At 41.9% G+C, this 20,489-nt stretch overlaps 1 protein-coding gene across 2 annotated transcripts; it reads right to left on the bottom strand.

The window, feature by feature from the left end:
• Window positions 1-746: 746 nt before the first annotated feature.
• On the bottom strand, window positions 747-19,412 carry chrnb3a (cholinergic receptor nicotinic beta 3 subunit a). 2 transcript variants are annotated; one of them, XM_049572065.1, is made up of 8 exons: window positions 18,995-19,412; window positions 10,377-10,528; window positions 6,933-6,977; window positions 5,064-5,173; window positions 4,390-4,903; window positions 3,172-3,362; window positions 1,714-1,918; window positions 747-1,464 (listed from the first exon to the last, which is right to left on the bottom strand). In XM_049572065.1, the coding sequence occupies exons 1-8, from the start codon at window positions 19,053-19,055 to the stop codon at window positions 1,333-1,335; spliced, it is 1,410 nt and encodes a 469-aa protein (XP_049428022.1). In that variant the 5' UTR covers window positions 19,056-19,412; the 3' UTR covers window positions 747-1,332. The 2 variants fall into 2 exon arrangements, with proteins under 2 accessions (XP_049428022.1, XP_049428023.1); XM_049572066.1 differs by lacking the exons at window positions 10,377-10,528; window positions 18,995-19,412 and adding an exon at window positions 8,221-8,265.
• Between the last annotated feature and the right edge of the window lie 1,077 nt (window positions 19,413-20,489).

The following is a 20,489-nucleotide window of genomic DNA, read 5'->3' as shown; positions in this document are numbered from 1 at the left end:
TGGATTACTCCCTCTGGATGGGGAGTGAGTTACTGCTCCAAGCAAAGGAGTGTCTTGTTCATGAGTGAGGGTAAAATGGTGTGCAAGATGGAGAGGCAGATTGGTGCAGTGTCAGTAGTGATGCAGGTGCTGTGTTGGTCCGTGGTGAAGAATGAGCTGAGCTGGAAGGTAAAAGTCATGAGCTTTGGGTAGTGATCAAAACAGTGAGACTGCAGATATAAGCGTTCCTCTTATGGGTGGCTTGGTTCAGCCTGAGAGATAGGGTGAGGAGCTCAGACGTCCAGAGGGAGCTCAGAGTAGAGCTCCTGCTGCTTTGCATCAAAAGGGGTCAGTTGAGGGGGTTTGGGCATCTCATTAAGATGCCTCCTGGGCACCTCCCATTAAAGGTTCTCCGGTCACGTCCACTTGGGCCAGAACACACTGGAGGGATTATGTATCGCAGCTGGCCTGGGAACACCTTGAGATCCCCCAGGAGTAGCTAAAAAAAGTTGCTGGGGGGAGGGACGTCTGGGATCGCTTGCTTAGCCTGCTGTCCCTGAGATCCTGCCCCAGATGAGCTGAAGATGAATGGGTGGATGGATGTATAAATGGTTAGCAATTAGCAAGTAGTTTGTGGCACATACATTCAGAAATATGCACCATGTAAGCTGCAACATGTTAGCACAACCCTCTACAAAATGGGACCACATGCTTGCATTACAATGCAGGTGTCACCTTAAACATTTTATTTATTTGTGGTGCAAAACAGTTCAACCAAACAAATTCTCAATTTATCAAATTAACACAAACTAGGTGTAGTTGCTCACTTTGCCTGGTTGTCAGCATCAGGCCTCAAAAAGGGAATGTAAAAGTGTTTTTGAACATCAGATTTATTTTTATCGTCATCATTACAGCACTTACAGTGGAGTACAGCTGGCTGGACAACATAGTGCATGTGACACACAAAACAAGTCATTATTCATGGAGTGATATTGTGCATGTTGTTGCATTTATAATTACAGAATCACAGTTATACAAACATGGATACTCAAATCATACTCGCTACTATAACCGGCTTATTGCTTTCAGTCCTTCGCACTCCGGTGCATGCACCTTACAATAAATGACAAGTTGCATCTAGAACACCACAGTTTGCAGTAGTCGTTACTCACTGTAAACCATACTGTAGGGAGGTAAAGTTTGTAGCTCGAGCTTGTTTCTACAAAATAAATATACAGTGTGAATGTTTTATTGAGCTTCATCAATAAGTCACAGCCAAAAACAAACAGGAAAACAAGAACGAGCTGTTGGAGAGTATCCACGTGTTTGTGTGTGTGTGCGTGTGTGTGTTCATCAAGGTGTGCTGAGGTACATCTGCAGAGCAGGGGTGAAGATTAGGACAGTTCCCAGTATTGACACTGTGAGGAAGGCCCACAGGAAAATCCTGTCCAACACCTGCGCCACAAACTTCCAGTCTTGAACAACCTGAATGCGTCAGAGGAAGAGGAATAGACAGACAGGAGGAAAGGGAGACATGAAAGAAAGAAAAGATCCACAGGGGTGAATCTGTATCAGACTCAAGCACTTTTTTCACAGAAAAAAAAAAACCTCATTCAAGAAATACTTTGTGCTGTTCTGATAAGTAGTTATAGAGCAAATGAGATACATTTTACAAATAATGAGCAGTAATACAACATACAAACAAAACCTTGCATCCCATGTCTGCCCACGCACCTCTCGTATGAAGTGCTCCTTTTTGATGTGACGGCTGATGTAGCGAACTGAACTCGTGGCTTTCTCCAACATGGCCAGCCAGGCTTGGTTCTCATCCTCCTTCCCCATGAGGGGCCCTCTCTGTTGGCCAGGAGCACCCCTCCTACCCACACCTTTGCGGGGCTTCAGCTCCGGGCTGCGCATCTCCATGTCTGGAAAGTGGTATCTGAGGATAATGGACACCAACTGTTTTATCCCTTTCACATTATTTATTTTCTAATGAGTTCTGGCAGATAGGATATCAGTGTTGCCAACTTGGCTACTTTCTCGCTAGATTTAGCGACTTTTCTGACCTTCTTAACGACTTTATTACCAAAAAGAGACTGGCAACAAATTTAGCAAATTAATCAGACCATCAGGGAAAATAGGAGAAATATATTATATTGTAATTCATCCCCATGCATACTGCTCAGACTAATTGCAGTTCAGAGCTTGTCAACCATCAGTTTGGGGCCTCCTCTTTCCTCTTGCGCCATGCTGAGTTTAATTGTAAGTTTCTAGGTTTATGCTGACACTCTTGCTGTCTGGATTGGAAGCATGGTGCACTATAGTCTGAGCTCCATGGCTTTCATGCCATGCAAATGTTTTGTTGCAAACTTTTCTATTGAATCTAAGACACCAAAGTTTTAATGCTCCCATTAATGCGCGATGTCACCAAGATGCAAATGAGCATATGGCGTCATCTGACAACTTTTAGGGACTTTTCGAGTTAGTGCTAGCTTCTTTGATGAGACAGGTCTACAGGCAGTCTTTCAGTCTCTTTCACAAGACACCCTACCACACATCTCTTCTAACCCTAACCACAGTGTGTGCAGCTGCAGTTAGATCGACTTGACATTCATTGGAAAAGAGTTGGCAACACTATATTAAATGCTCAACTTGGACTAAGTTTGAAATTTTGGGAAATAGGCATTTCTGATTTCTTGTAGAGAGTTTGATGATAAGATTAATACCACTCTCCCGTCTGCATGCTAAATATAAAGCTACCAGCAGGAGACTGTTCGCTAGCCTAGCACTGGAAGACTGGAAACAGGGGAAACCGCTACCCTTTCTCCATCCAAAGGTAATAAAATCTGCCTGCCAGCACCTATAAAGCTCACTAACCCACTCACTAACTTAAACCCATTAAATCTTGTATGTTTCATCCATTCAAAAACCAAAGTACAAAGATGACAATTCACTGTTTCATGAGGGTGATGAGTCGCACTATTTCTTGGCCAGGACCAGTAACTTCCTTGGTTCTCAGTTAATTGTCTGACGAATGCTTAGCTAATTAGCACATGAGCTGTGTGTCACCCTGCCTTTAATCTTTACTCTAAACTATTCTAATCTTTTCTAATAAGTTTTAGAAATAAAGCAAACTAGCATGTTTCCCAAAATGTTGAACCATTCCTTAAACTACAGCTGATCCTGTATTACCTGTCTGTGTGCCCCCTCATACACAGCAGTCTGGGCAGTCTCTGAAGGAAGAGGCTCTTTACCCAGGGGGCCATGGGGTGGTAAGTAGCAGAGGACCGGTGGTGGACATTAATTACAAAGACAGTGACGATGATGGAAAAAGTGACGAAGATCATGATGAAGAGCAGGTATTCTCCTATCAGTGGGATCACCTGGGGACAGAAAAATGTAATGGCTGTAGAATCAAACAGCTCACTCTAAGGATGAGGAATATATGAGGAGATATGTGTTTATTTCCTACATCAAATTTTTTTTAAAAACTACACATTGTTTGCTTCTTAAAAGGGCACGCCACCATTTTTTTCACATGAAGTTCGGTTGGCTCTTCACAAGCAGTATTACTCAGCCTGTGAAAACCGTTGTATAATGTCTCCTGTGACCTTTTGCTGTTTTTTTGGCACTCATCTTAACAGGTTGGAGCAGCCACACTACTCGCCTATTTTTTCCATGTGAAGCGTGCGGTTTTCAGCAAAAATGCACAGTAAAAATAGTTCTTTGATGGTCATATTGACATCGCACCACCTTTCACTACAGTTTCAATATCTGTGTCTGCCACAGACATGACAAAATATAAATATATATTTTTAACTCAACACTTCTCTGACAGCATTTCTGTTGACTGAATCCCTTTATTTACTAACACAACACTTTTTATTGTGAAATGAAATTTTCAACCGTGTTGTTGAAAATGCAGTAGCAGGGGAGAAAGAGTCAGAGGATCACCAATGACAGTTAATCCTCGCTATAAAATTCCCCCCTCACCTGCTCACAGTGCACGATGGTTGTTGAGGCTTTATCTATTGCATGTTCAGGACTGTTTAAGTTGCACTGTGGGATGATTTGATATAAAACAATCTCCACGAGGAAATATGGAACAGTGGGGAATACAGAATAGTGAGTCAGTGATTTCGGATGCAGTCATTGTCTTTGTAAGGTCTGCTTTTCTGTAGAGGACTCAGATGCATCTGAAAACAACAGCTTGTTAATTGAGTTGACATGCCATTTGAGCTGCAGGTGATTGAGAGAGCTGTGGTTGTGTTCTGTGTTAATTAGGGCACGTTGCAATTAAGATTACAATTAGGATAACTGAACACTGGGAAAAGCAGGATTGATTTAAAATACAGAGCTCAGTAGAAACTAAAAAATGAACACTGGCTTCTACCCGCTAAGGAAACCCACCTTTGAGGATGAAGGGATGATTTCTTCTATGACCAGGAGGAACACAGTGAGTGACACCAGCACAGATGTGGAAAGAGACAGTTTCTCTCCTTCATCTGATGGTAAATAAAACACCAGCACTGTCAGAAAGGAGAGGCCGAGGCATGGGATGATGAGGAAGAGGGTGTAGAACAAGGGCAGTCTCTTGAGGATGAAGGAGTACGTGACGAATGGGTACCAGTACACCCCATCCCTCCTGCTTCCCTTCACTCCTGTAGCATTTAGGATCTCCCACTCGCCATTATCGAAGAAGTCTTTGCGGTCCACGTAGTGATCCACCAGGACCAGGTCCACCATGTTACCATCATAAGTCCAGGAGCCGAACTTCATGGAGCAGTTCTGTCGGTCAAAGGGGAAGAAGGTGACGTCCATGGTGCAGGAGGACTTGTAGCTGGCAGGTGGAGTCCACGTTATGGTCCCGTCCCAGCGCACAATGGCTTTAGTCATCAGGGAACCCTCAAAGCGACCGTCCGCACTGGGAGACAACAAACATGAAAAAGAGAGGATGAGGTGTAAGAAAAAAGTCAAAGACCAGGCAAGGTGAGATGCAGATAAGACAGACGGGGAGAATGAAGCGGAAGAGACATGAGTAAGGAAATGTGCTACTGATGTGTGCAGAGTGCTGCATTACTCACTTTTCATACAGGACGATGTCAGGCAGCCATATCGTCTCTGAAGGCACTCTGATGGAGGTAATGCCTCCATAGTCATCTGGGTTCCACTTTAGCTTCACGTCAACCCACTCCTTTGAATAAATAAACAACATATGATAAGTAACATGATAAGACACAAGACTACAGAAAGCTTCAGGAGTTTTACATTGGGCTTTTCTATTTCAGCACCACGGACAGCACCACACTGCTGACTCTACAAAGTAAATGGAAAATATGTTTTTCACTCCATAGTTTTCCCACATTTGGTTGTTGCCTTTTCCATGACGACATCGTTGATTCAGCATCTTAAAGACTACATGTATTTATTAAAGCAAAGTCTTGTGATATGTTAAAAGGAGCAGTCCCAAATCAATGTAACCTCCTCTATACTTCCAGCGGGGGATTTGGTTTAACCTCCTGAGATGTTGTATCCTGGTTTACTGCACCTTATACTTCCTTCTACTTAACTTAGACCTGTTGTACTCATTTGTGGACACATTTTTGTGCCATCTAGTGGTAGTAAGAGCACAATACACTAATTCATGTAAAAAGAAGATGACAGCCATCTCTGCCAAGTCAGTCTTCAGATGATCCCAACACAAAAGTGGACAAGGTACATAACGTGATACCAATTTTAGTCACAGTAACAAGCTAAGAGACTGGTAATTAGAAAGTACTCATTTGAAGACATTGAGACCTTACTGTCGTCTCATTTGAGGACCCTGGGACTTAATTATCATTGACAATGTTTAGTTTTTTATACTTATCAGGTCCTACTAATCCCAAATTGCTAGGAGAAATTTAAAATGCATACCAAGCCAACGTTCAGGTCTCAGGAGTTTAATCAAATTTCATGGATTATTATGAAAATTCTAAAATATTCCTAGACGAATTAGTCATTTCATTGTTATATATAGATCACACATTATATCTCTAATAGCAAATAACCTGACATTTATGACAACTTATCAATCTACCTGGTGCTCTTTTAAATATCCTGACATATTTCTTAAAATATGTGTATATTAAAATATTTACACTACATTTGTAAGCTCTGCTATTATAGTCCTTCGCTAAAATCATATTTTAAAATGTGAAATGTTCATAATTGCACATTTTATTTAGGCTACCATAAAAATCCAGATGGTATGATTTTCAATACCATCAAAACTACAGATGCTTCTCTGTCTATTAAACTGATATGGAGATGCTGTATTGAGGTGATGTACTGTAGTGCACAGCACACCCCACCAGCAATTAGTCTGGTGGAACAGGCAGCTGAGCTGACAAAGATGGCAACTGTGAGTAGTGGGGATAACGTTACAGGACGAGTAATGTATTGTTTGGAAGTACTGCCGCATTTAACTTTACCTTGAGATGACTTCTTCTAACTACAAAGCAGTTTATTAGCAGCATAGTTCCATTCAAAACACCATCTCTGTCAGCCAACGGATATGTTGGTATCCGCCGTGGCAACAAGTGTCATCAAAACCTCCAGCAAGAAGGGTGCTTGTTTCCTATCTATTCATTCTTCTATTGGTCATAAGTATTTAAACCTAACAAGACTTGTCTAAGTAGGCAAATTGCTTTAAAGAAAGACAACACTGTAGACTGGACAATGTCATACATGCTACAATGACTTCTATTTATGCTTTTCTTTTCTTTTCTTTTTTTTTTTTTTTTTTACACATATACCGTCATAATGTCAGGAAGGTATGGAAAACACAGATACCGCCTGAGGCTCATATCAAACTGTGTTAAAATTAGCTGATCACAGACTGACTAATCCAGTCATTGAAAACCTAACATGCAGCACACACAGATGTGAAAATAGCACCCCACAATTTTTACCTGCCAGAGCCAGACGTTTGTAGTCATCAGTTGGTTCTTTTCATCCTGCAGGGAGACAGGAAGGAAGTTTTGTTCACTATTTATACTTCTTAGTGGTGCTTACTTTGAATGATAAGAGAGGCTAATGAGGAGGTGAGGAGCAAACCAGAATCTGGAGACAAAAAAAATTGAGTGGGATGAAAGAAAGTACTTAAACCTAGTTAGAAAGGAAGATTTTTTTTTTCTAAAGTGGGTTAATTGCTTCTCTTGCTTGACACTAGGAAAGCACACTGGAACAGCTCGGGGGTGAAGTGCATTGCTTCAGGATATACAGCATTTAATGAGCAGGAGAAGTACAAGTTACTCTTCCGTGACCAGTATCACAATGGCAGTGCTAATATAGGCACTGCTGCTGTATCGACATATACTGTACAGTAACAAAAGAGAGGCACGGAGAGGAATAAGAGGAGGAAGAAAAAGACAGTGAATATCTGGAAGTCGGAAAGGTTTTCAATGTAAGTCCAGTTTTCGTGCAGGAAAAGCCTCGCAGAGACATGCAGAGTAAAACTAGGGTGGAGAGAAAATCTATGGAATAGATTTTGTGGTTTGTCTGCTCTTGCAAGGCGCTGAGGAAAACCTGATTGAATACCCGTCCTATCAACAAAAAATTGATTTGAGGTGTTTTTCTTTTTTTAATCAAAGTAGTTTAGTTAGAATACCACAAGATGGCACTCTTCTAAATGTTATTTCTGCACAGCAGAAGTACGAACATCAAAGGCTGATGTAGTCAAAATGTGGTCCTCTGTGGACTTGTGGAAGCAGCTTTGTGTGTGTGCGTAGGTGTGTGCGTGTGTGTGTCCTTGTGTAAATAATAAATGCGATCTGGTTCCTCTCAGCCTGATGGCCTCATTACTTCCTCTGCTGCTATGAAAGACCACTTTGGACCTCTCTTTTAACCTTTCTTCTTTTTACTCTTTTCCTGTCTTTGCCCCTTTAAATCCCTCCGCTCCTTACCCTCCTCTTCGTTTATCCTTACACTTCAGTCCTCTGTGTAGTAGCTTCTCTACTTTAGTTCTTCTGTTGACCTCCCTTTCCATCTCTTACACTCCTAACCTTCCTTTCTCCCTCCTTGAATATGCCTTCCTCCAACCTAGTAACCTTTTATAATTTCTTCTTAAAGGTCCAGTATGTAGGATTTAGGGGGATATATTGGCAGAAATAAAATATATAATATAATAAATATATAATATAAGTATGTTTTCTTTAGTTTATTATCACCTAAAAGTGAGAATCGTTGTGTTTTCATTACCTTAGAATAAGCCGTTTCTATCTACATAGGAAGCAGGTCCTTGTCCACGGATATCACCATGTTTCTACGGTAGCCCATAATGGACAAACCAAACACTGGCTCTAGATGGTGTCATTTGCATTTTCACTTTTTTTCTGTGTTTTCACCAATTTTAATCACCTGGTGCATTTGTTTTGGAGAGGAAGAGACCTCTGCAGACAATTTGGCACCCTGTAAAAACCTCCTGAACATCTCAATCTTAAGTTGTTAGAGAAAAAAGGTGAGAGGTGGGCTAGCTAATGTCTCTGTTGAGCTACAAAGTGTTGGAGAAACACTGATTTATATTTGAAAAAAGATGTCAGGTGCACACTCTATGACTCGATGCAAAAATGTTTTCTTTTATTCAAGTACCAACATTTCGACTAGACCGTCTTCATCAGGGTATTACAAGACACTGAGCTACCAAACATTTTATAAGACACACAGGTGAGCTCTATGATGAGAGGGAGTGTCTTCAATTACAGGCACATGCCATGGGGGGAGCCGACAATCAACACAAATTGCCACACAGATGAAACAGGAAAAAAAGCACAAAATGATCAAAGCTCAATTTCCATTCAAGTATAATCTTGAAGACTAAAAAAGGCAGAATATAGACAATTCAAAAGTACAATTCAAAAACACAATTCTTTTCAGTTATCAAAAAGTAGTAGACAATAAAAAGTATCATTATCTTAAATTCAGCCAGATTAGGAAAAGAATAATGCATTTAAACACCACTTAAAGTGGAAAAGAAAATGAATTCCTATAGGAGGGGGAGACTGCAAAAACAATTGTTAGGACTTTGAAATAAGACATCTAAATATATGAAACATAATTGTAAAATATTAAGTAGAAAAATGTTAAATTTTGAATGCAACTATAGAAAAAGAAACACTGATTTATAACGTGAAATTGCTCTATTCAGCTTTCTTACCAGTTTTAATCACCTGGTTTGTTTGTTTTGGAGAGGAGGAGACCTCTGCAGATAATTCAGCTCCCGGTAAAAACCTCCTGAGCAATAAACACTGAGGGAATTCTAACTAGGAAGTATTTTAACTGGTCACGATCTTCAATCCTCACTGCTAGATTCCCCTAAATCGTACACACTGGACCTTTAATATTAAATAGTAAGCTTCTGTACTGTACTAAAAAGATGATGAGCCACTTCTGAACAATCTCCACCGAATTCTTCTCTCTGACTTCTTTATATTCACTCCCTTGCCTTTCTTCTTTCAGAAATAATCACCCGTCCTTCCTGTACTCTATATTCTTGTGCCGTCTCAGTGATGGTGAGCTTCACTTCCTCCCCTCCTTTACCTCCTTTACTCTCCCATTCCAAAAAATAACCCTCTGATCCTCTGAATACATAACAGGATTTTATTAACCACATTATATAAGTCAGTTTTAATTTCTGCAGAGAGACTCCGTAACAGGTACACACAGCTTAAGACTGTGTGCTGCATTAGTCTCCTGGAAGCATTCGAGCCTCTAAGTCTGGTTCCACTTTGCTCAAGGGCGCTCAGGATGTGATCACTGTGGAGACAGTTTAAAATACCCTCATCTATCTAATATTAATATAATACATAATGTATGGCATGGACAGAGCCAGAGCTACTAGTGAGGACATTAAGGTCATGTTCTCAGCGTTTTGTTTTATTTGCAGGCTTTAGCAACATCTAGTTTCTAATCGGCTTTTCAAAGGTCAGCCTGAGTTTATTGATTTTCCTTCTTCCGTTATGCCTTTGTCAATATACCTAAAAGTGCAAAGTAATCTCACAAGCTACATACAGATAAGATGCAGATGTTCAAATCAAAATCTGTTCAATACTCCACATAAATAACAAGTTACATGTTTATTTTGCTGAGGCTTTATTACAAAAATGGCCTAACGATGACTGTAGAGTTAAAACCAAAGACATCTGACCAGAATAAACTGCATGAATGCAGGTTTTTGTATTCTTGTGTGTACCTGAGTATATATATATAATTGAACAGTTAGGATGAAGCATGTATGAGCTTTGCTTTACACGTGCTTCTAGACACAGCCCAGAAGGCCCACTCTCTTAAAATAACTTGACATTTCTCTACAGTTTGTGCCTCCTGTGTGTTTGCATGTGCGGGTTTTGTTTTCTTACCACATCAACCAGCTGTGAGATCTTGAGTCCAAAGCGAACAGTGATGGTGTCGTTGGCATGCTGGACAGGCCGCACCCACTTCTGGTAACCCCTGAAAAGGTTCCTCAGCAAGGAATCCTCCATCTCGGCCAGCGACACAAAGTCTTCCTGAGCTGGAAGTAGACGTAGAAGAAAGAAGTGATAAGGACAAAATAGAGAGGAAGAAAGTTTGGAAAAGAAAATGGTATAGTGTTAATGAGAATATGGCTATGGATATGATTTTAGGTAGTGCTGAAATTAGTGAATTAGTCAGGTAACAGTAAACTAATTTGCTTTGGCAACAATTTTGATAATGAAGTAGTTGTGGAAGTTAAAAAAAAATCAAAATTCTTCCTTTCAACCTGTGCAATGACAATGATAGTGTGTTGGATTTGTTTTTAAGAGCTGCCAAAACGCAGGTGACCTGTACTCCTGTGCAGACACTAATGGATAGGGCTGGGTATCATTTTAAAATTGTGATTCCACTACCAATACCAGCACCCTTAAAGTGATACCAATAGCAACAGAGTGCTTCATTTGATTCCCATCATGTGTATTGAAGCATTGAATTGGGAAAAGTGCCACCAGATGCCACAGGTGTGTAGTATAGCCATACTTTTGAACATTTTGTCAGCATCTTGGCATGCTGAACTCCCACTTCTGTCAAATACACCAGGCTCGACTTCACCACACCACAGACTGTATGGTTTGTAGCTGCTGTGTCAGTGGGCCAGTCAAATGTTACATTAAATCAAAGAATGCTTGCAGTGATTGGCTGTGAACAAAACTATACAAATAGCGTTTAAATATAGGTATCATTTGACTCGAGAAGTTCCAATACTACTTGGTACTGTGTTCTTGTGGTTGATACCTTTAAAGGTATCGAGTACCGATACCCAGCCCTACTGATGGAGGATTGATATTGCTTCTGCTTGTGACTTCAGATGTCAATTTCACATGTTTCTGGCTTTCCATACTGTGATGCTAACATGCTGCTCTCACTGCTGTATGTGGGCTGTGTACACTGTGGAATAAACAGCCACGCTAGCAGCTCTGTGAGGCTCACAATGACAGTGCTGACATCCTAATGTTTAGCAGGTTTCATAATTACCATGTTTACCCTCTTAGTTATGCAGTTGAACATGCCAACATTTGCTCATTAGCACTAAACACAAAATACAGCTGAATCTGATGAGAACGTTAGTTCTGCAGTTATTTGTGTCAGGATTCATCCGAACCTTTGTTTTTTTGTTCTCCTGTGTTTTTCCCTTCCCTTGTGTTATGTGTTTGGTTGTCTTGTTCTCCCTGTCTGTCATCCCCAGGGCTGGGCGGGGCCACTAGTCTCCCGTTCTCACTCTCCTACGCACCTGCAATGCATCAGCCTGATTAGCCTACCTCTCCACTTCATACAGTATAAAACCCAGCTTCATGTTCCAGTCTTCACCAGTTTGTTGTTTCAACCTCAGTGGTAACGCTCTTGGCCTCATTCATCTTTGTCCTCTTGTGTTATTTTGGATCTTTGACAGGTTTTGGATTTATGCTCGTTTTTGGATTGTGTGTTGGACTGTCGCCTCAAACAAACTTTGTATTTATTTTTCAGCCCCGTCGTGTTGTCTTCCCTCACCCGGACTCCCTCACCTGCCCTGGATCCCCGTCATTTGTTTCAGTCACTTTTCAGCACATTTTGAGCACTCTCATTTTCTAAATAAAAGCCCCTTTCACTGATCTGCATTGAGGGTCCCGTCTCGTTCCTTCAGGTATTTAAGTCCTGACAATTTGGTCTTTAACAAAAGTATTGAATAAACTGAGAATTTTTGAATGTCAGTGAATTTGCATTTTAAGTAATTACAATTTATTCTGATGGAGACATGAATGTCTTACAAATTTCATGGCCGTCAATTCAATAAATGCAGCAAGATGAAAAGTCACCAAAGTCGTTAGGATTCTTCCTCTGGGTACCATGAATGCCTGTAAAAAATGTTTACATCCGTTCAGTGGTTGTTGAGATATTTCAATCTGGATCAAAGTGGTGCATTGAGCCTGAATTGAACAACCAACATTTCCATCCTTAGAGCCATGCCGCTAAATATGTGCAAAACAACAATAATGCCCTAATTATATGGCTAATTAGTTCGCTTACATATAATATTTATGAGCACAGACAGACGTGCACATAAATATCACCCTCTTTCAACTCTTGTATGTTTAAGAACATACAGAGATGCAGTCGTGCATGAACAAAGTGAACCATCTCTCCAGAGCCTCAAAAGCAAGTGGAGAGAAAAATTAAGTCAGGGCCTTAGAGTCAGACACACACACTGTCAACCCCGGACTGACAGCTGGTCATGGCCGAGCGAATGCATCTAAGCTCCCAAGGCTGACAAAATGATCACGCTGACATGATCACCTCAGACAGGACAATTGCCAGGGGAGATGAGCTGAGCTCAGAGCGCTTTGTGCAGCCAGGCACAAGACATAATAGTCAGCTAAAGAGTGATGCTCACGCTGAGCAGGAGACAGTGTGATGAAGGAACAGTGCCTTTACTTCATCAGCCACTGATTCAAGTGCAGACAGCTGGGAGATATCAGCCGTCTTAGGTAGACAATTGCAGAATACATGCTGTGATGTTTTGCAGTTACAGAGCAAAACATTTATGATGTGTAATTCAGTTTGGTTCGACTAAACTAATCAGTTCGAAATACACAATCTGTCATTAAAAAGAGGAGCATGTATTCAGTAAAAACAAATGGTTAAGTCTTGCGGTCAAACTGTCCTTAAACTCTTCAGTGGTTTAAAGTTTGCAGGCTTGATTCTACTGACAGCAAACACGCTCATCAAGAGCTGCACTGTATGTCCCGTGGAACTGTCCTTGAGCAAGACACTGAACCTCCTCCCTGTTACTCATTGTAATTCACTATGAGAGATGCAGATGACAGCGGTATTCGCTGGACGCTCAGAGCATTATGTGGTATTTATACTTGAGCCACACAACAGAGCCTCCCACAGTAACTCCATCAACTCTGAGCTCTGAGCATTTCGACTGCATAAGAGGACGATATCTGGCGCTGCCAATGGTAGTGCTGCAACAGAGGCAGAGGCTGATAGACAGAAAGGAGAAGTTTGAACCAACAGCCTCTCAAACAAGGGGAATAGAGCGGAGGAATGGAGAGAGCTGATAAGGGAAGGAGTGAGACAGAGTGACCCAGAGCAATTCCCTTCAGTGTCTGAGAGAGGCAGAACGAGGGGGCAGGGTAGAGGTTGGTACAGAAGGAGAAGTTAAGTGGGGCAAGGGGAATGAGAACAGACAGAAACAGATAGCAAGGAGAAAGCAAATTCCCTTTTCAGCTTGTTCCTTAACACAGGGCTCTGTACTGTGTGAGCAAATCCCTCTGCTCCAACATGCTACATATAATGCTTCATATTCTGCTACTATAATTCAACCTACAGAGATAGGATTTCGTTTTAGAGTTGATTTAAAACCTATTTCTGTGCCCCTGAATTTGATGAAAGTAATAGCTGTATCATTATCTTTCTGTGTGTATGCTTGTATTTTTTGTTTAAGAGCTGTCACTTGACAGGGGCTATTTCAACAACCCAATCTGAAGAAGAAAATGTATGATTCTGCAAACCACAAATACGCCACATTTGTATGTTTCACTTGAATCAAACTGACATTTGTAAAGTGGCATAATACATGAACTGACTGTCACTGGGACATGGAGAGGATGGTGAATGGCTTGTCACCGAGGCAAGATGACTGCAAAGTTGCAGACCCCTGTTTGAGACCAACAAACAACAAAACCTGTTGTTTTTTAGTGGGTTGTTGCTGAGTTTCCAGCAGCTTTTTAGGCTCCAAACGTGGGTGTTTTGTAATGACCCATATGAATTTTTCCAGCAGAGGTAGTGCCATGATTTTTTACCGAGACACCACTGCTCTTCCTACAAGATTTGTCCCTTAAAAACGGGTATTTTAAACCAAAACATAATCTTTTCCTAAGCATAACCAGGTGTTTTTTTGTGCCTAAACCTAACCACACATACAAACCTAACCACACCACAGTGCTGTCAACGTATCCACCACATAATATCGTACAAATGTAACATATCCGAGAGTTTGCAAAAGGGTTCAATGCAAACATTTTTTCTTGCGATTGGGTTGCAGTCTGTGGCCCTATGCTCATCTGTTTCAACCAGTCACAAATGTATAGTTCAGCTTACTTTTTAATAAAAGCCTCAGTAATGTTCTATAACAGCTGGGCACTGTAGTTTTTGGTACTCTAGTGAATATTTACAGCAGTATGGGCAGTATTTGTATGACTGACACAAAATACACTAAAGTACAGTGGCTATATTCATGGTAATCGAAGACCAGTGTGGCTCACAGATTATGTTATGGAACAACAATGGAGCTTTTTGACTTTGGATACACAAATATTACTTATAAGTAAGATCAATTCATTGTTGTTTTTTTAATATTATGATAAGACAGACAGCATGCTGTTCAATGCCTGTGAGCATGTAAGGAAACAAGAAAACTCAGAGTGCTTTAGGGCATGTGTCTTCAGTCTCATCCTGTTTCCTGTTGGGTGTGTTGTAATCTGAGGTTAACGTACTCAGCGTGTTCAGACTCAGAAAGATTACCTCCCGTTGCATCAGATCCCATGTACAGCACTCCGCTTGTAAGGGCTTGAAACAGTCAGCTGAATCCTATCTACAATCTCCACAGGAAACAAGTCTGTCTCAAGATCCTCATCAACAAGAAGACAGGAGCCCAAACGTCACACGCCACAGGGATGGATCCCTCCACAGGAGCCTGCTCCCTCCCTCAGATAGAGACTGATTGACTTTGTGTGTGTGTGTGTGTGTGTGTGTGTGTGTGTGTGTGTGTGTGTGTGTGTGTGGTTGATTTGGCAGAGGTCAAGGGGATACTATTGATTAGAAGGTACATACAGCTGATGGTAGGGGGGATGGGGCTGGTTCTCTGTGGGGAAATTATGATGCGTTAGCGTGTTTGCTTGTGCAGACATTGTACAGCATGTGCATACAATATGTGCGTGTGTGTGTGTGTGTGTGTGTGTGTGTGTGTGTGTGTGTGTGTGTGTGTAAGAGAAAAGAAATACATTGTGCGCTGATGATTGATGCAGACACAGGGTGACCCAGCGTTCACACAAACACCTTGCCTCCTCCTCAATCTAAAACACCCCATGGGTGACACGGTAGTATGATCACCTTGCTGCCACCATCTGTTCGCTGGGGAACCAGTGGGATGTACCACTGAGAGGGGTGGAAGAATGAGAGAGAAAACAGGGGGGAATCCATTTTTTCTTTACACACTAGTGTCACTGAAAGACACATTAACTTTGTGTTTTTGCTTTCTCTCAAAGCAGCTCTCACTGATTTCAGGTGAGATTCTACCAGACCTACAAGAAGGGGATGTTTTGTCGGCAAGCGTTAAGAGAGAATCATGAAGACAGAGAGGGGGAAGCCAGCTTTGCAACCTGAGCTGCAGCGCTGATCTGGTTTACCCACAATGCAACAGGACGTGTACCTCTGAGGGAGCCAAGACTTTATCACAGTGGTTAACCCCATCAGTCATAATGCCTCTGGGGCATTTACTGTACTGTATGTGAGCATACATGCCAACACAGGTTTGTTCACACATTGTCTCTGGATATTAAAGACACTGAGCATCACATTGACCAGAGGTGACCACATGTATGAGATACAGTACACGGTCTACACATGTACATTTAAGACTGCATGAGCTGTTTTCATGGGTATTACTTTCCACTAAGAAATAGATCCTATGGAAACTGTTGTCAGTGAGGTATTAGTCTGAGTGGGCGGAAGTTCGCTGCATAGATCAGCCTCTCATTGGACGGAACGAGCCACCTGCTGAAGTCCCGCCCTACCACCTCCGGTTGTGTAGCAGTTTTCAACCGTTTTCAACACGTCCTTTACTAACTTTTGCGGTGTTTGATCTTGCGGGGATGTAGCCATTTTTCTGCCATGGTTCGCATCCTGTAGGTGATATTTTTGTGGGCGTGTTACACCAAAACCTGTTTCCCTCCAGGCTATATTTTTGCAAGCACACCGCTGCTGTGGCAACGCCCAGGACGATTGTGATTGGTTGAAAGAAATACAAGCAGCTAGTGCGTTTTTTTTCTCCAATCTCAAAGTGAGAGTCGGCCCAGCCAGACCTTTCTTTTCTTGAGAAAGGTCTGGTGAGCGAGACTAGTGAGGTATTAAGATTACCCAGAGTGACTGGGACATTGTTTCTGGAATGACTCGGGGTTTAATGGCACAAAACATTCACAGTTCAGTATGAACTGTAGTGTTGGGGTCATGGTTCAGTATGCGTACAACAGGGAACTAATTTTTAAAAATGCATAAATTACATATTTTGTTTTCATTCATTCATTCATTCATCTTCTAACCGCTTCATCCTCCTGAGGGTCGCGGGGGGGCTGGAGCCTATCCCAGCTGACATCGGGCGAGAGGCAGGGTACACCCTGGACAGGTCGCCAGACTATCGCAGGGCTGACACATAGACACATAGAGACAAACAACCATTCATGCTCACATTCACACCTACGGACAATTTAGAGTTATCAATTAACCTAGTCCCCAGTCTGCATGTCTTTGGACTGTGGGAGGAAGCCGGAGTGCCCGGAGAGAACCCACGCTGACACGGGGAGAACATGCAAACTCCACACAGAAGGGCTCCCACGCCCGGGATCGAACCGGCAACCCTCTTGCTGTGAGGCGAGAGTGCTAACCACCACACCACCGTGCCGCCCATATTTTGTTTTCATTTATTTTTAAAAAAGTAAACTTTCAGCAGTGGCTGGCTGGTCATATTTCTTTCTGGAAGAGGTGAGGCACTCAAATATTGGCATATTGTCAGTAAGAAAAAAAATTACAACGCAAATGTCAGTGATGTAATGTAATTCTCCATCATAAGACTCTGGCCTATTGATAATTCCTGAACTGCAGCTCGTGCTTGTTTATACAGGCCAGGCACAACAGACTGACTAAAGACTTGCCTTCCAGTCTGTTTTTGTCTTGTTCAGCTAAATTATGCATTTGGGTGATGATGTTGTAAATTAAATGTTTCCACAGATCTATCTGAGTTCAGTTGACCAATGTTGGCATACCCTTACACACAAATCGTTGTCCATCGAACTTGAATTACCCAGCTAACCGCGCTTAGCCAATTAGCATCCACAGCTGATAAACAGCAACTGTGCGCTGCCAAAACTCTCCATGTTAAATTTATGCTGCAGAATTTCTGTTCAACATGTGCAAGTAGACATAATTAGACTACTTTGACTGTTTGGGTCACAGGGCATACCGAACGAATGTTGCATACTGAATGAAATATCCTGTATCAAATGGTTCAGGATGAATATTCATACCGTTACACCCCTTGGAAAGACATGATGTGGTTGCATTTTGTAAGTAAGTCTTAAAAAGCTGTGAATGCCACAGAGTAAGTGCCATTTTATTGAGCTTGCAGCATGTATGTTAGAGGTTAATATCTAAAAAACCTGGCCAAACAAAAGCCAATATATCTGCATGGTACAAGAGGGAGGTGAGAATGTATTTATTTATTTGTAAATTGGGTGAACTAAACCTTTAAAATCCCAGCATGACATAGCATGCCATCCTGCTGACATAATTCCTCAGTGTCAGTTTGAAATGTGACTCCTCGTGAACTGAACTGTGGACTGACACTGGGACAGCTAATTTGTCTCTGAAGGTGGATTAATCATTTTCATCAACTTGTCATTACCCCCATTTCTCCTGCTCTCTCACACTAGCACACACACACACACACACACACACACACACACACACACATGCAGCATAAATATACAGCAAAGGAGATTTACAGCATGTGTTGCCAAGAGCCACTCCATCTCAAGATTAGAGTGGTGCAAATGCTTTACAGAAAGCTGATGGCAACACACACACACACACACACACACACACACACACACACACAATAAGAAAAAGATAGATAACTCAGCTGGACGCCAAGTGTCTGTTTTTTCTGTAGCTCAACACCACATTTCATTTCATTCTTTACTTTTCATATCAAGGCCATACCTGAGTCACAGCTTTATTATGTGAGGGAATTCTTTTCCCATTCATTTCAGTGTTTATGTTGTCCCATATTGTTGTCCTGCAGCTAATATAAAGCCATGCTTGGTCACACATCCCCAGGGGGCGCTGCGCTCCCATTCTTTAATAAATCATGAATGTGCTCCTCTCACCTGACCCCAACATTTTGTCCCGCTGCCTCCCACACGATTAAAAGTGCAATCACATCTGAATAATGCAATATGTCTTCTTCTTTACAAAACTCTTTCCTGTTCAGAAGCATCAGGCAGGACGGAGTGCTTTGGCCATTCACTCTATTAGACTAGTGAGGCTGTAAGGTGGTGGAATGCTGTGTTTTCATCGCAAACACGGTCCCAAATCCTCGTCAGGATTAAAATATCTCAGCATAACAAGTCAATTTATCCTTTGTTTGGCTGCTACCGGGCAGCGCAGCTTCAACAGTTTATATACGATTGTGTTTCCCGGTTCTTACCTTGCATAGTAGCCTTCCCGAGAGCCAGGGAGAACCACAACACCGCAACCGCAAACTTCATGCTCCCTCTTATCAACAGCAGCACCGATTGGATGTATCCACAGCGAAGATCAAATCATTTTACTGTTCTCTCAGTCCTGCAGGGTGCATCACTTCCAGCAGCCGAGTGGGACCTCCGGAGTATAACCGCTGTGCTGTCCAGTTTAAATAATGAAGGACAGATGGTTGTTGGTGGCTTTGTAGAACATGGACCGCCTTCACAATGTGGGGCAGCAGCAGCAGCAGCAGCAGCAAGTGTGATAGATATTTCCCCCCTTTCCTTTCGTTTTGTTCTGTCGCCTGTTCTGTTTCCCTGCAGCCTCTCCCCGTGTGTTTGTGTGCGTCCCGGTGCAGAGATGGATGCTGCCGGAGCGGAGCCGGGCTGAGGGCGGGACGGAGGAGGGCTGGCCCGTCAGAGGATGGAGGGAGACAGATCTGGTACCCATCCAAAGGGATATAAATAAATGATAGATAGATAGATAGATAGATAGATAGATAGACAGACAGATGGATAGATAGATGCCAACAATCAATAACTTCACTTTTAATCCCGTAATATAAATTTGGTTAATATCAGCTTTGGTGTAAAATAATATTAGATACAAGTAAATATTGTACAATATTGTGCAGCTGGATGCTGGTCAATGAATGGCACTGCAAAATAATCAAAAATGCAGAAAGGGCTAACCACACATATTGTGTTTATATTTTTTCATAGTGTAATCTAATCCAAGGTTTAAATGCAGCTGGCTCATACATATACCATCCTCTCGAGTTCAGATTTCAGGTCTGTTGCACTTCTGATTCAGCATCATTGACAGGTGTGGTCAGAAGTGGTGTGAAATATGCTCTGTTGCACCTGCAATCACATCGGATGTCACAGTGTACTAATTTCATTTCTACATCACTGCAGAAAAAGAAGTTAGAGGCATGTGAATACTGACAACAACAACAAAGTGATGCTCCACACTTCATACCTTAAAGGGGAACCTTGATATTTTTCAATCTGATTACTATTTTGTTATGTTCTTGTGTCTAAGTGACTCATTGGAAGAACAATTTTTGAAACTGGTCCAGTGTTAAAAGAAAGTGTTGCAAACAGTAGGCTACAATGAAACCACTCAGGGCAGATGTGCCCCTTTAAGTCCTTTAAAAGTGCTTGTTATGGGCGGCTGTGGCTCAGAGGTAGAGCAGGTCATCCACCAATTGAAAGATCAACTGCTCGATCCTCCAGTCTGCATGTTGAAGTCTCCTTAGGCAAGATACTGAACCCCAAATTGCTCCCAGTGGCTGTTCCATCAGTGTTTGAGTCCATGTGAGTGGTTACTGAAAAGCATGTGGCACCATGCATAGCCTTGGCCACCAGTGTGTGACTCTGTGTGTGTGTGAATGGGTGACTGTGACATGTAGTGTAAAAATCCTTTGAGTGGTTGGAAGAGTAGAAAAGTGCTACAAA

Source organism: Epinephelus fuscoguttatus, linkage group LG3 (genome assembly GCF_011397635.1).
Source record: "Epinephelus fuscoguttatus linkage group LG3, E.fuscoguttatus.final_Chr_v1".
Classification (NCBI taxonomy): domain Eukaryota; kingdom Metazoa; phylum Chordata; class Actinopteri; order Perciformes; family Serranidae; genus Epinephelus; species Epinephelus fuscoguttatus.
The sequence above is the reverse complement of the archived record's forward strand: the minus strand, read 5'-3'. Positions and strand labels throughout refer to the sequence as shown.

What these genes read in the sequence shown, in the direction of transcription:
- chrnb3a (XM_049572065.1), bottom strand. Translation starts at nt 19,055, where the DNA reads ATGAAGTTTGCGGTTGCGGTGTTGTGGTTCTCCCTGGCTCTCGGGAAG. An exon ending in CGGGAAGGCTACTATGCAAG is followed by an intron (nt 10,529 to 18,994) that starts GTAAGAACCGGG and finishes GTCTACTTCCAG; the next exon opens with CTCAGGAAGACTTTGTGTCG. An exon ending in TCTCACAGCTGGTTGATGTG is followed by an intron (nt 6,978 to 10,376) that starts GTAAGAAAACAA and finishes GTCTCCCTGCAG; the next exon opens with GATGAAAAGAACCAACTGAT.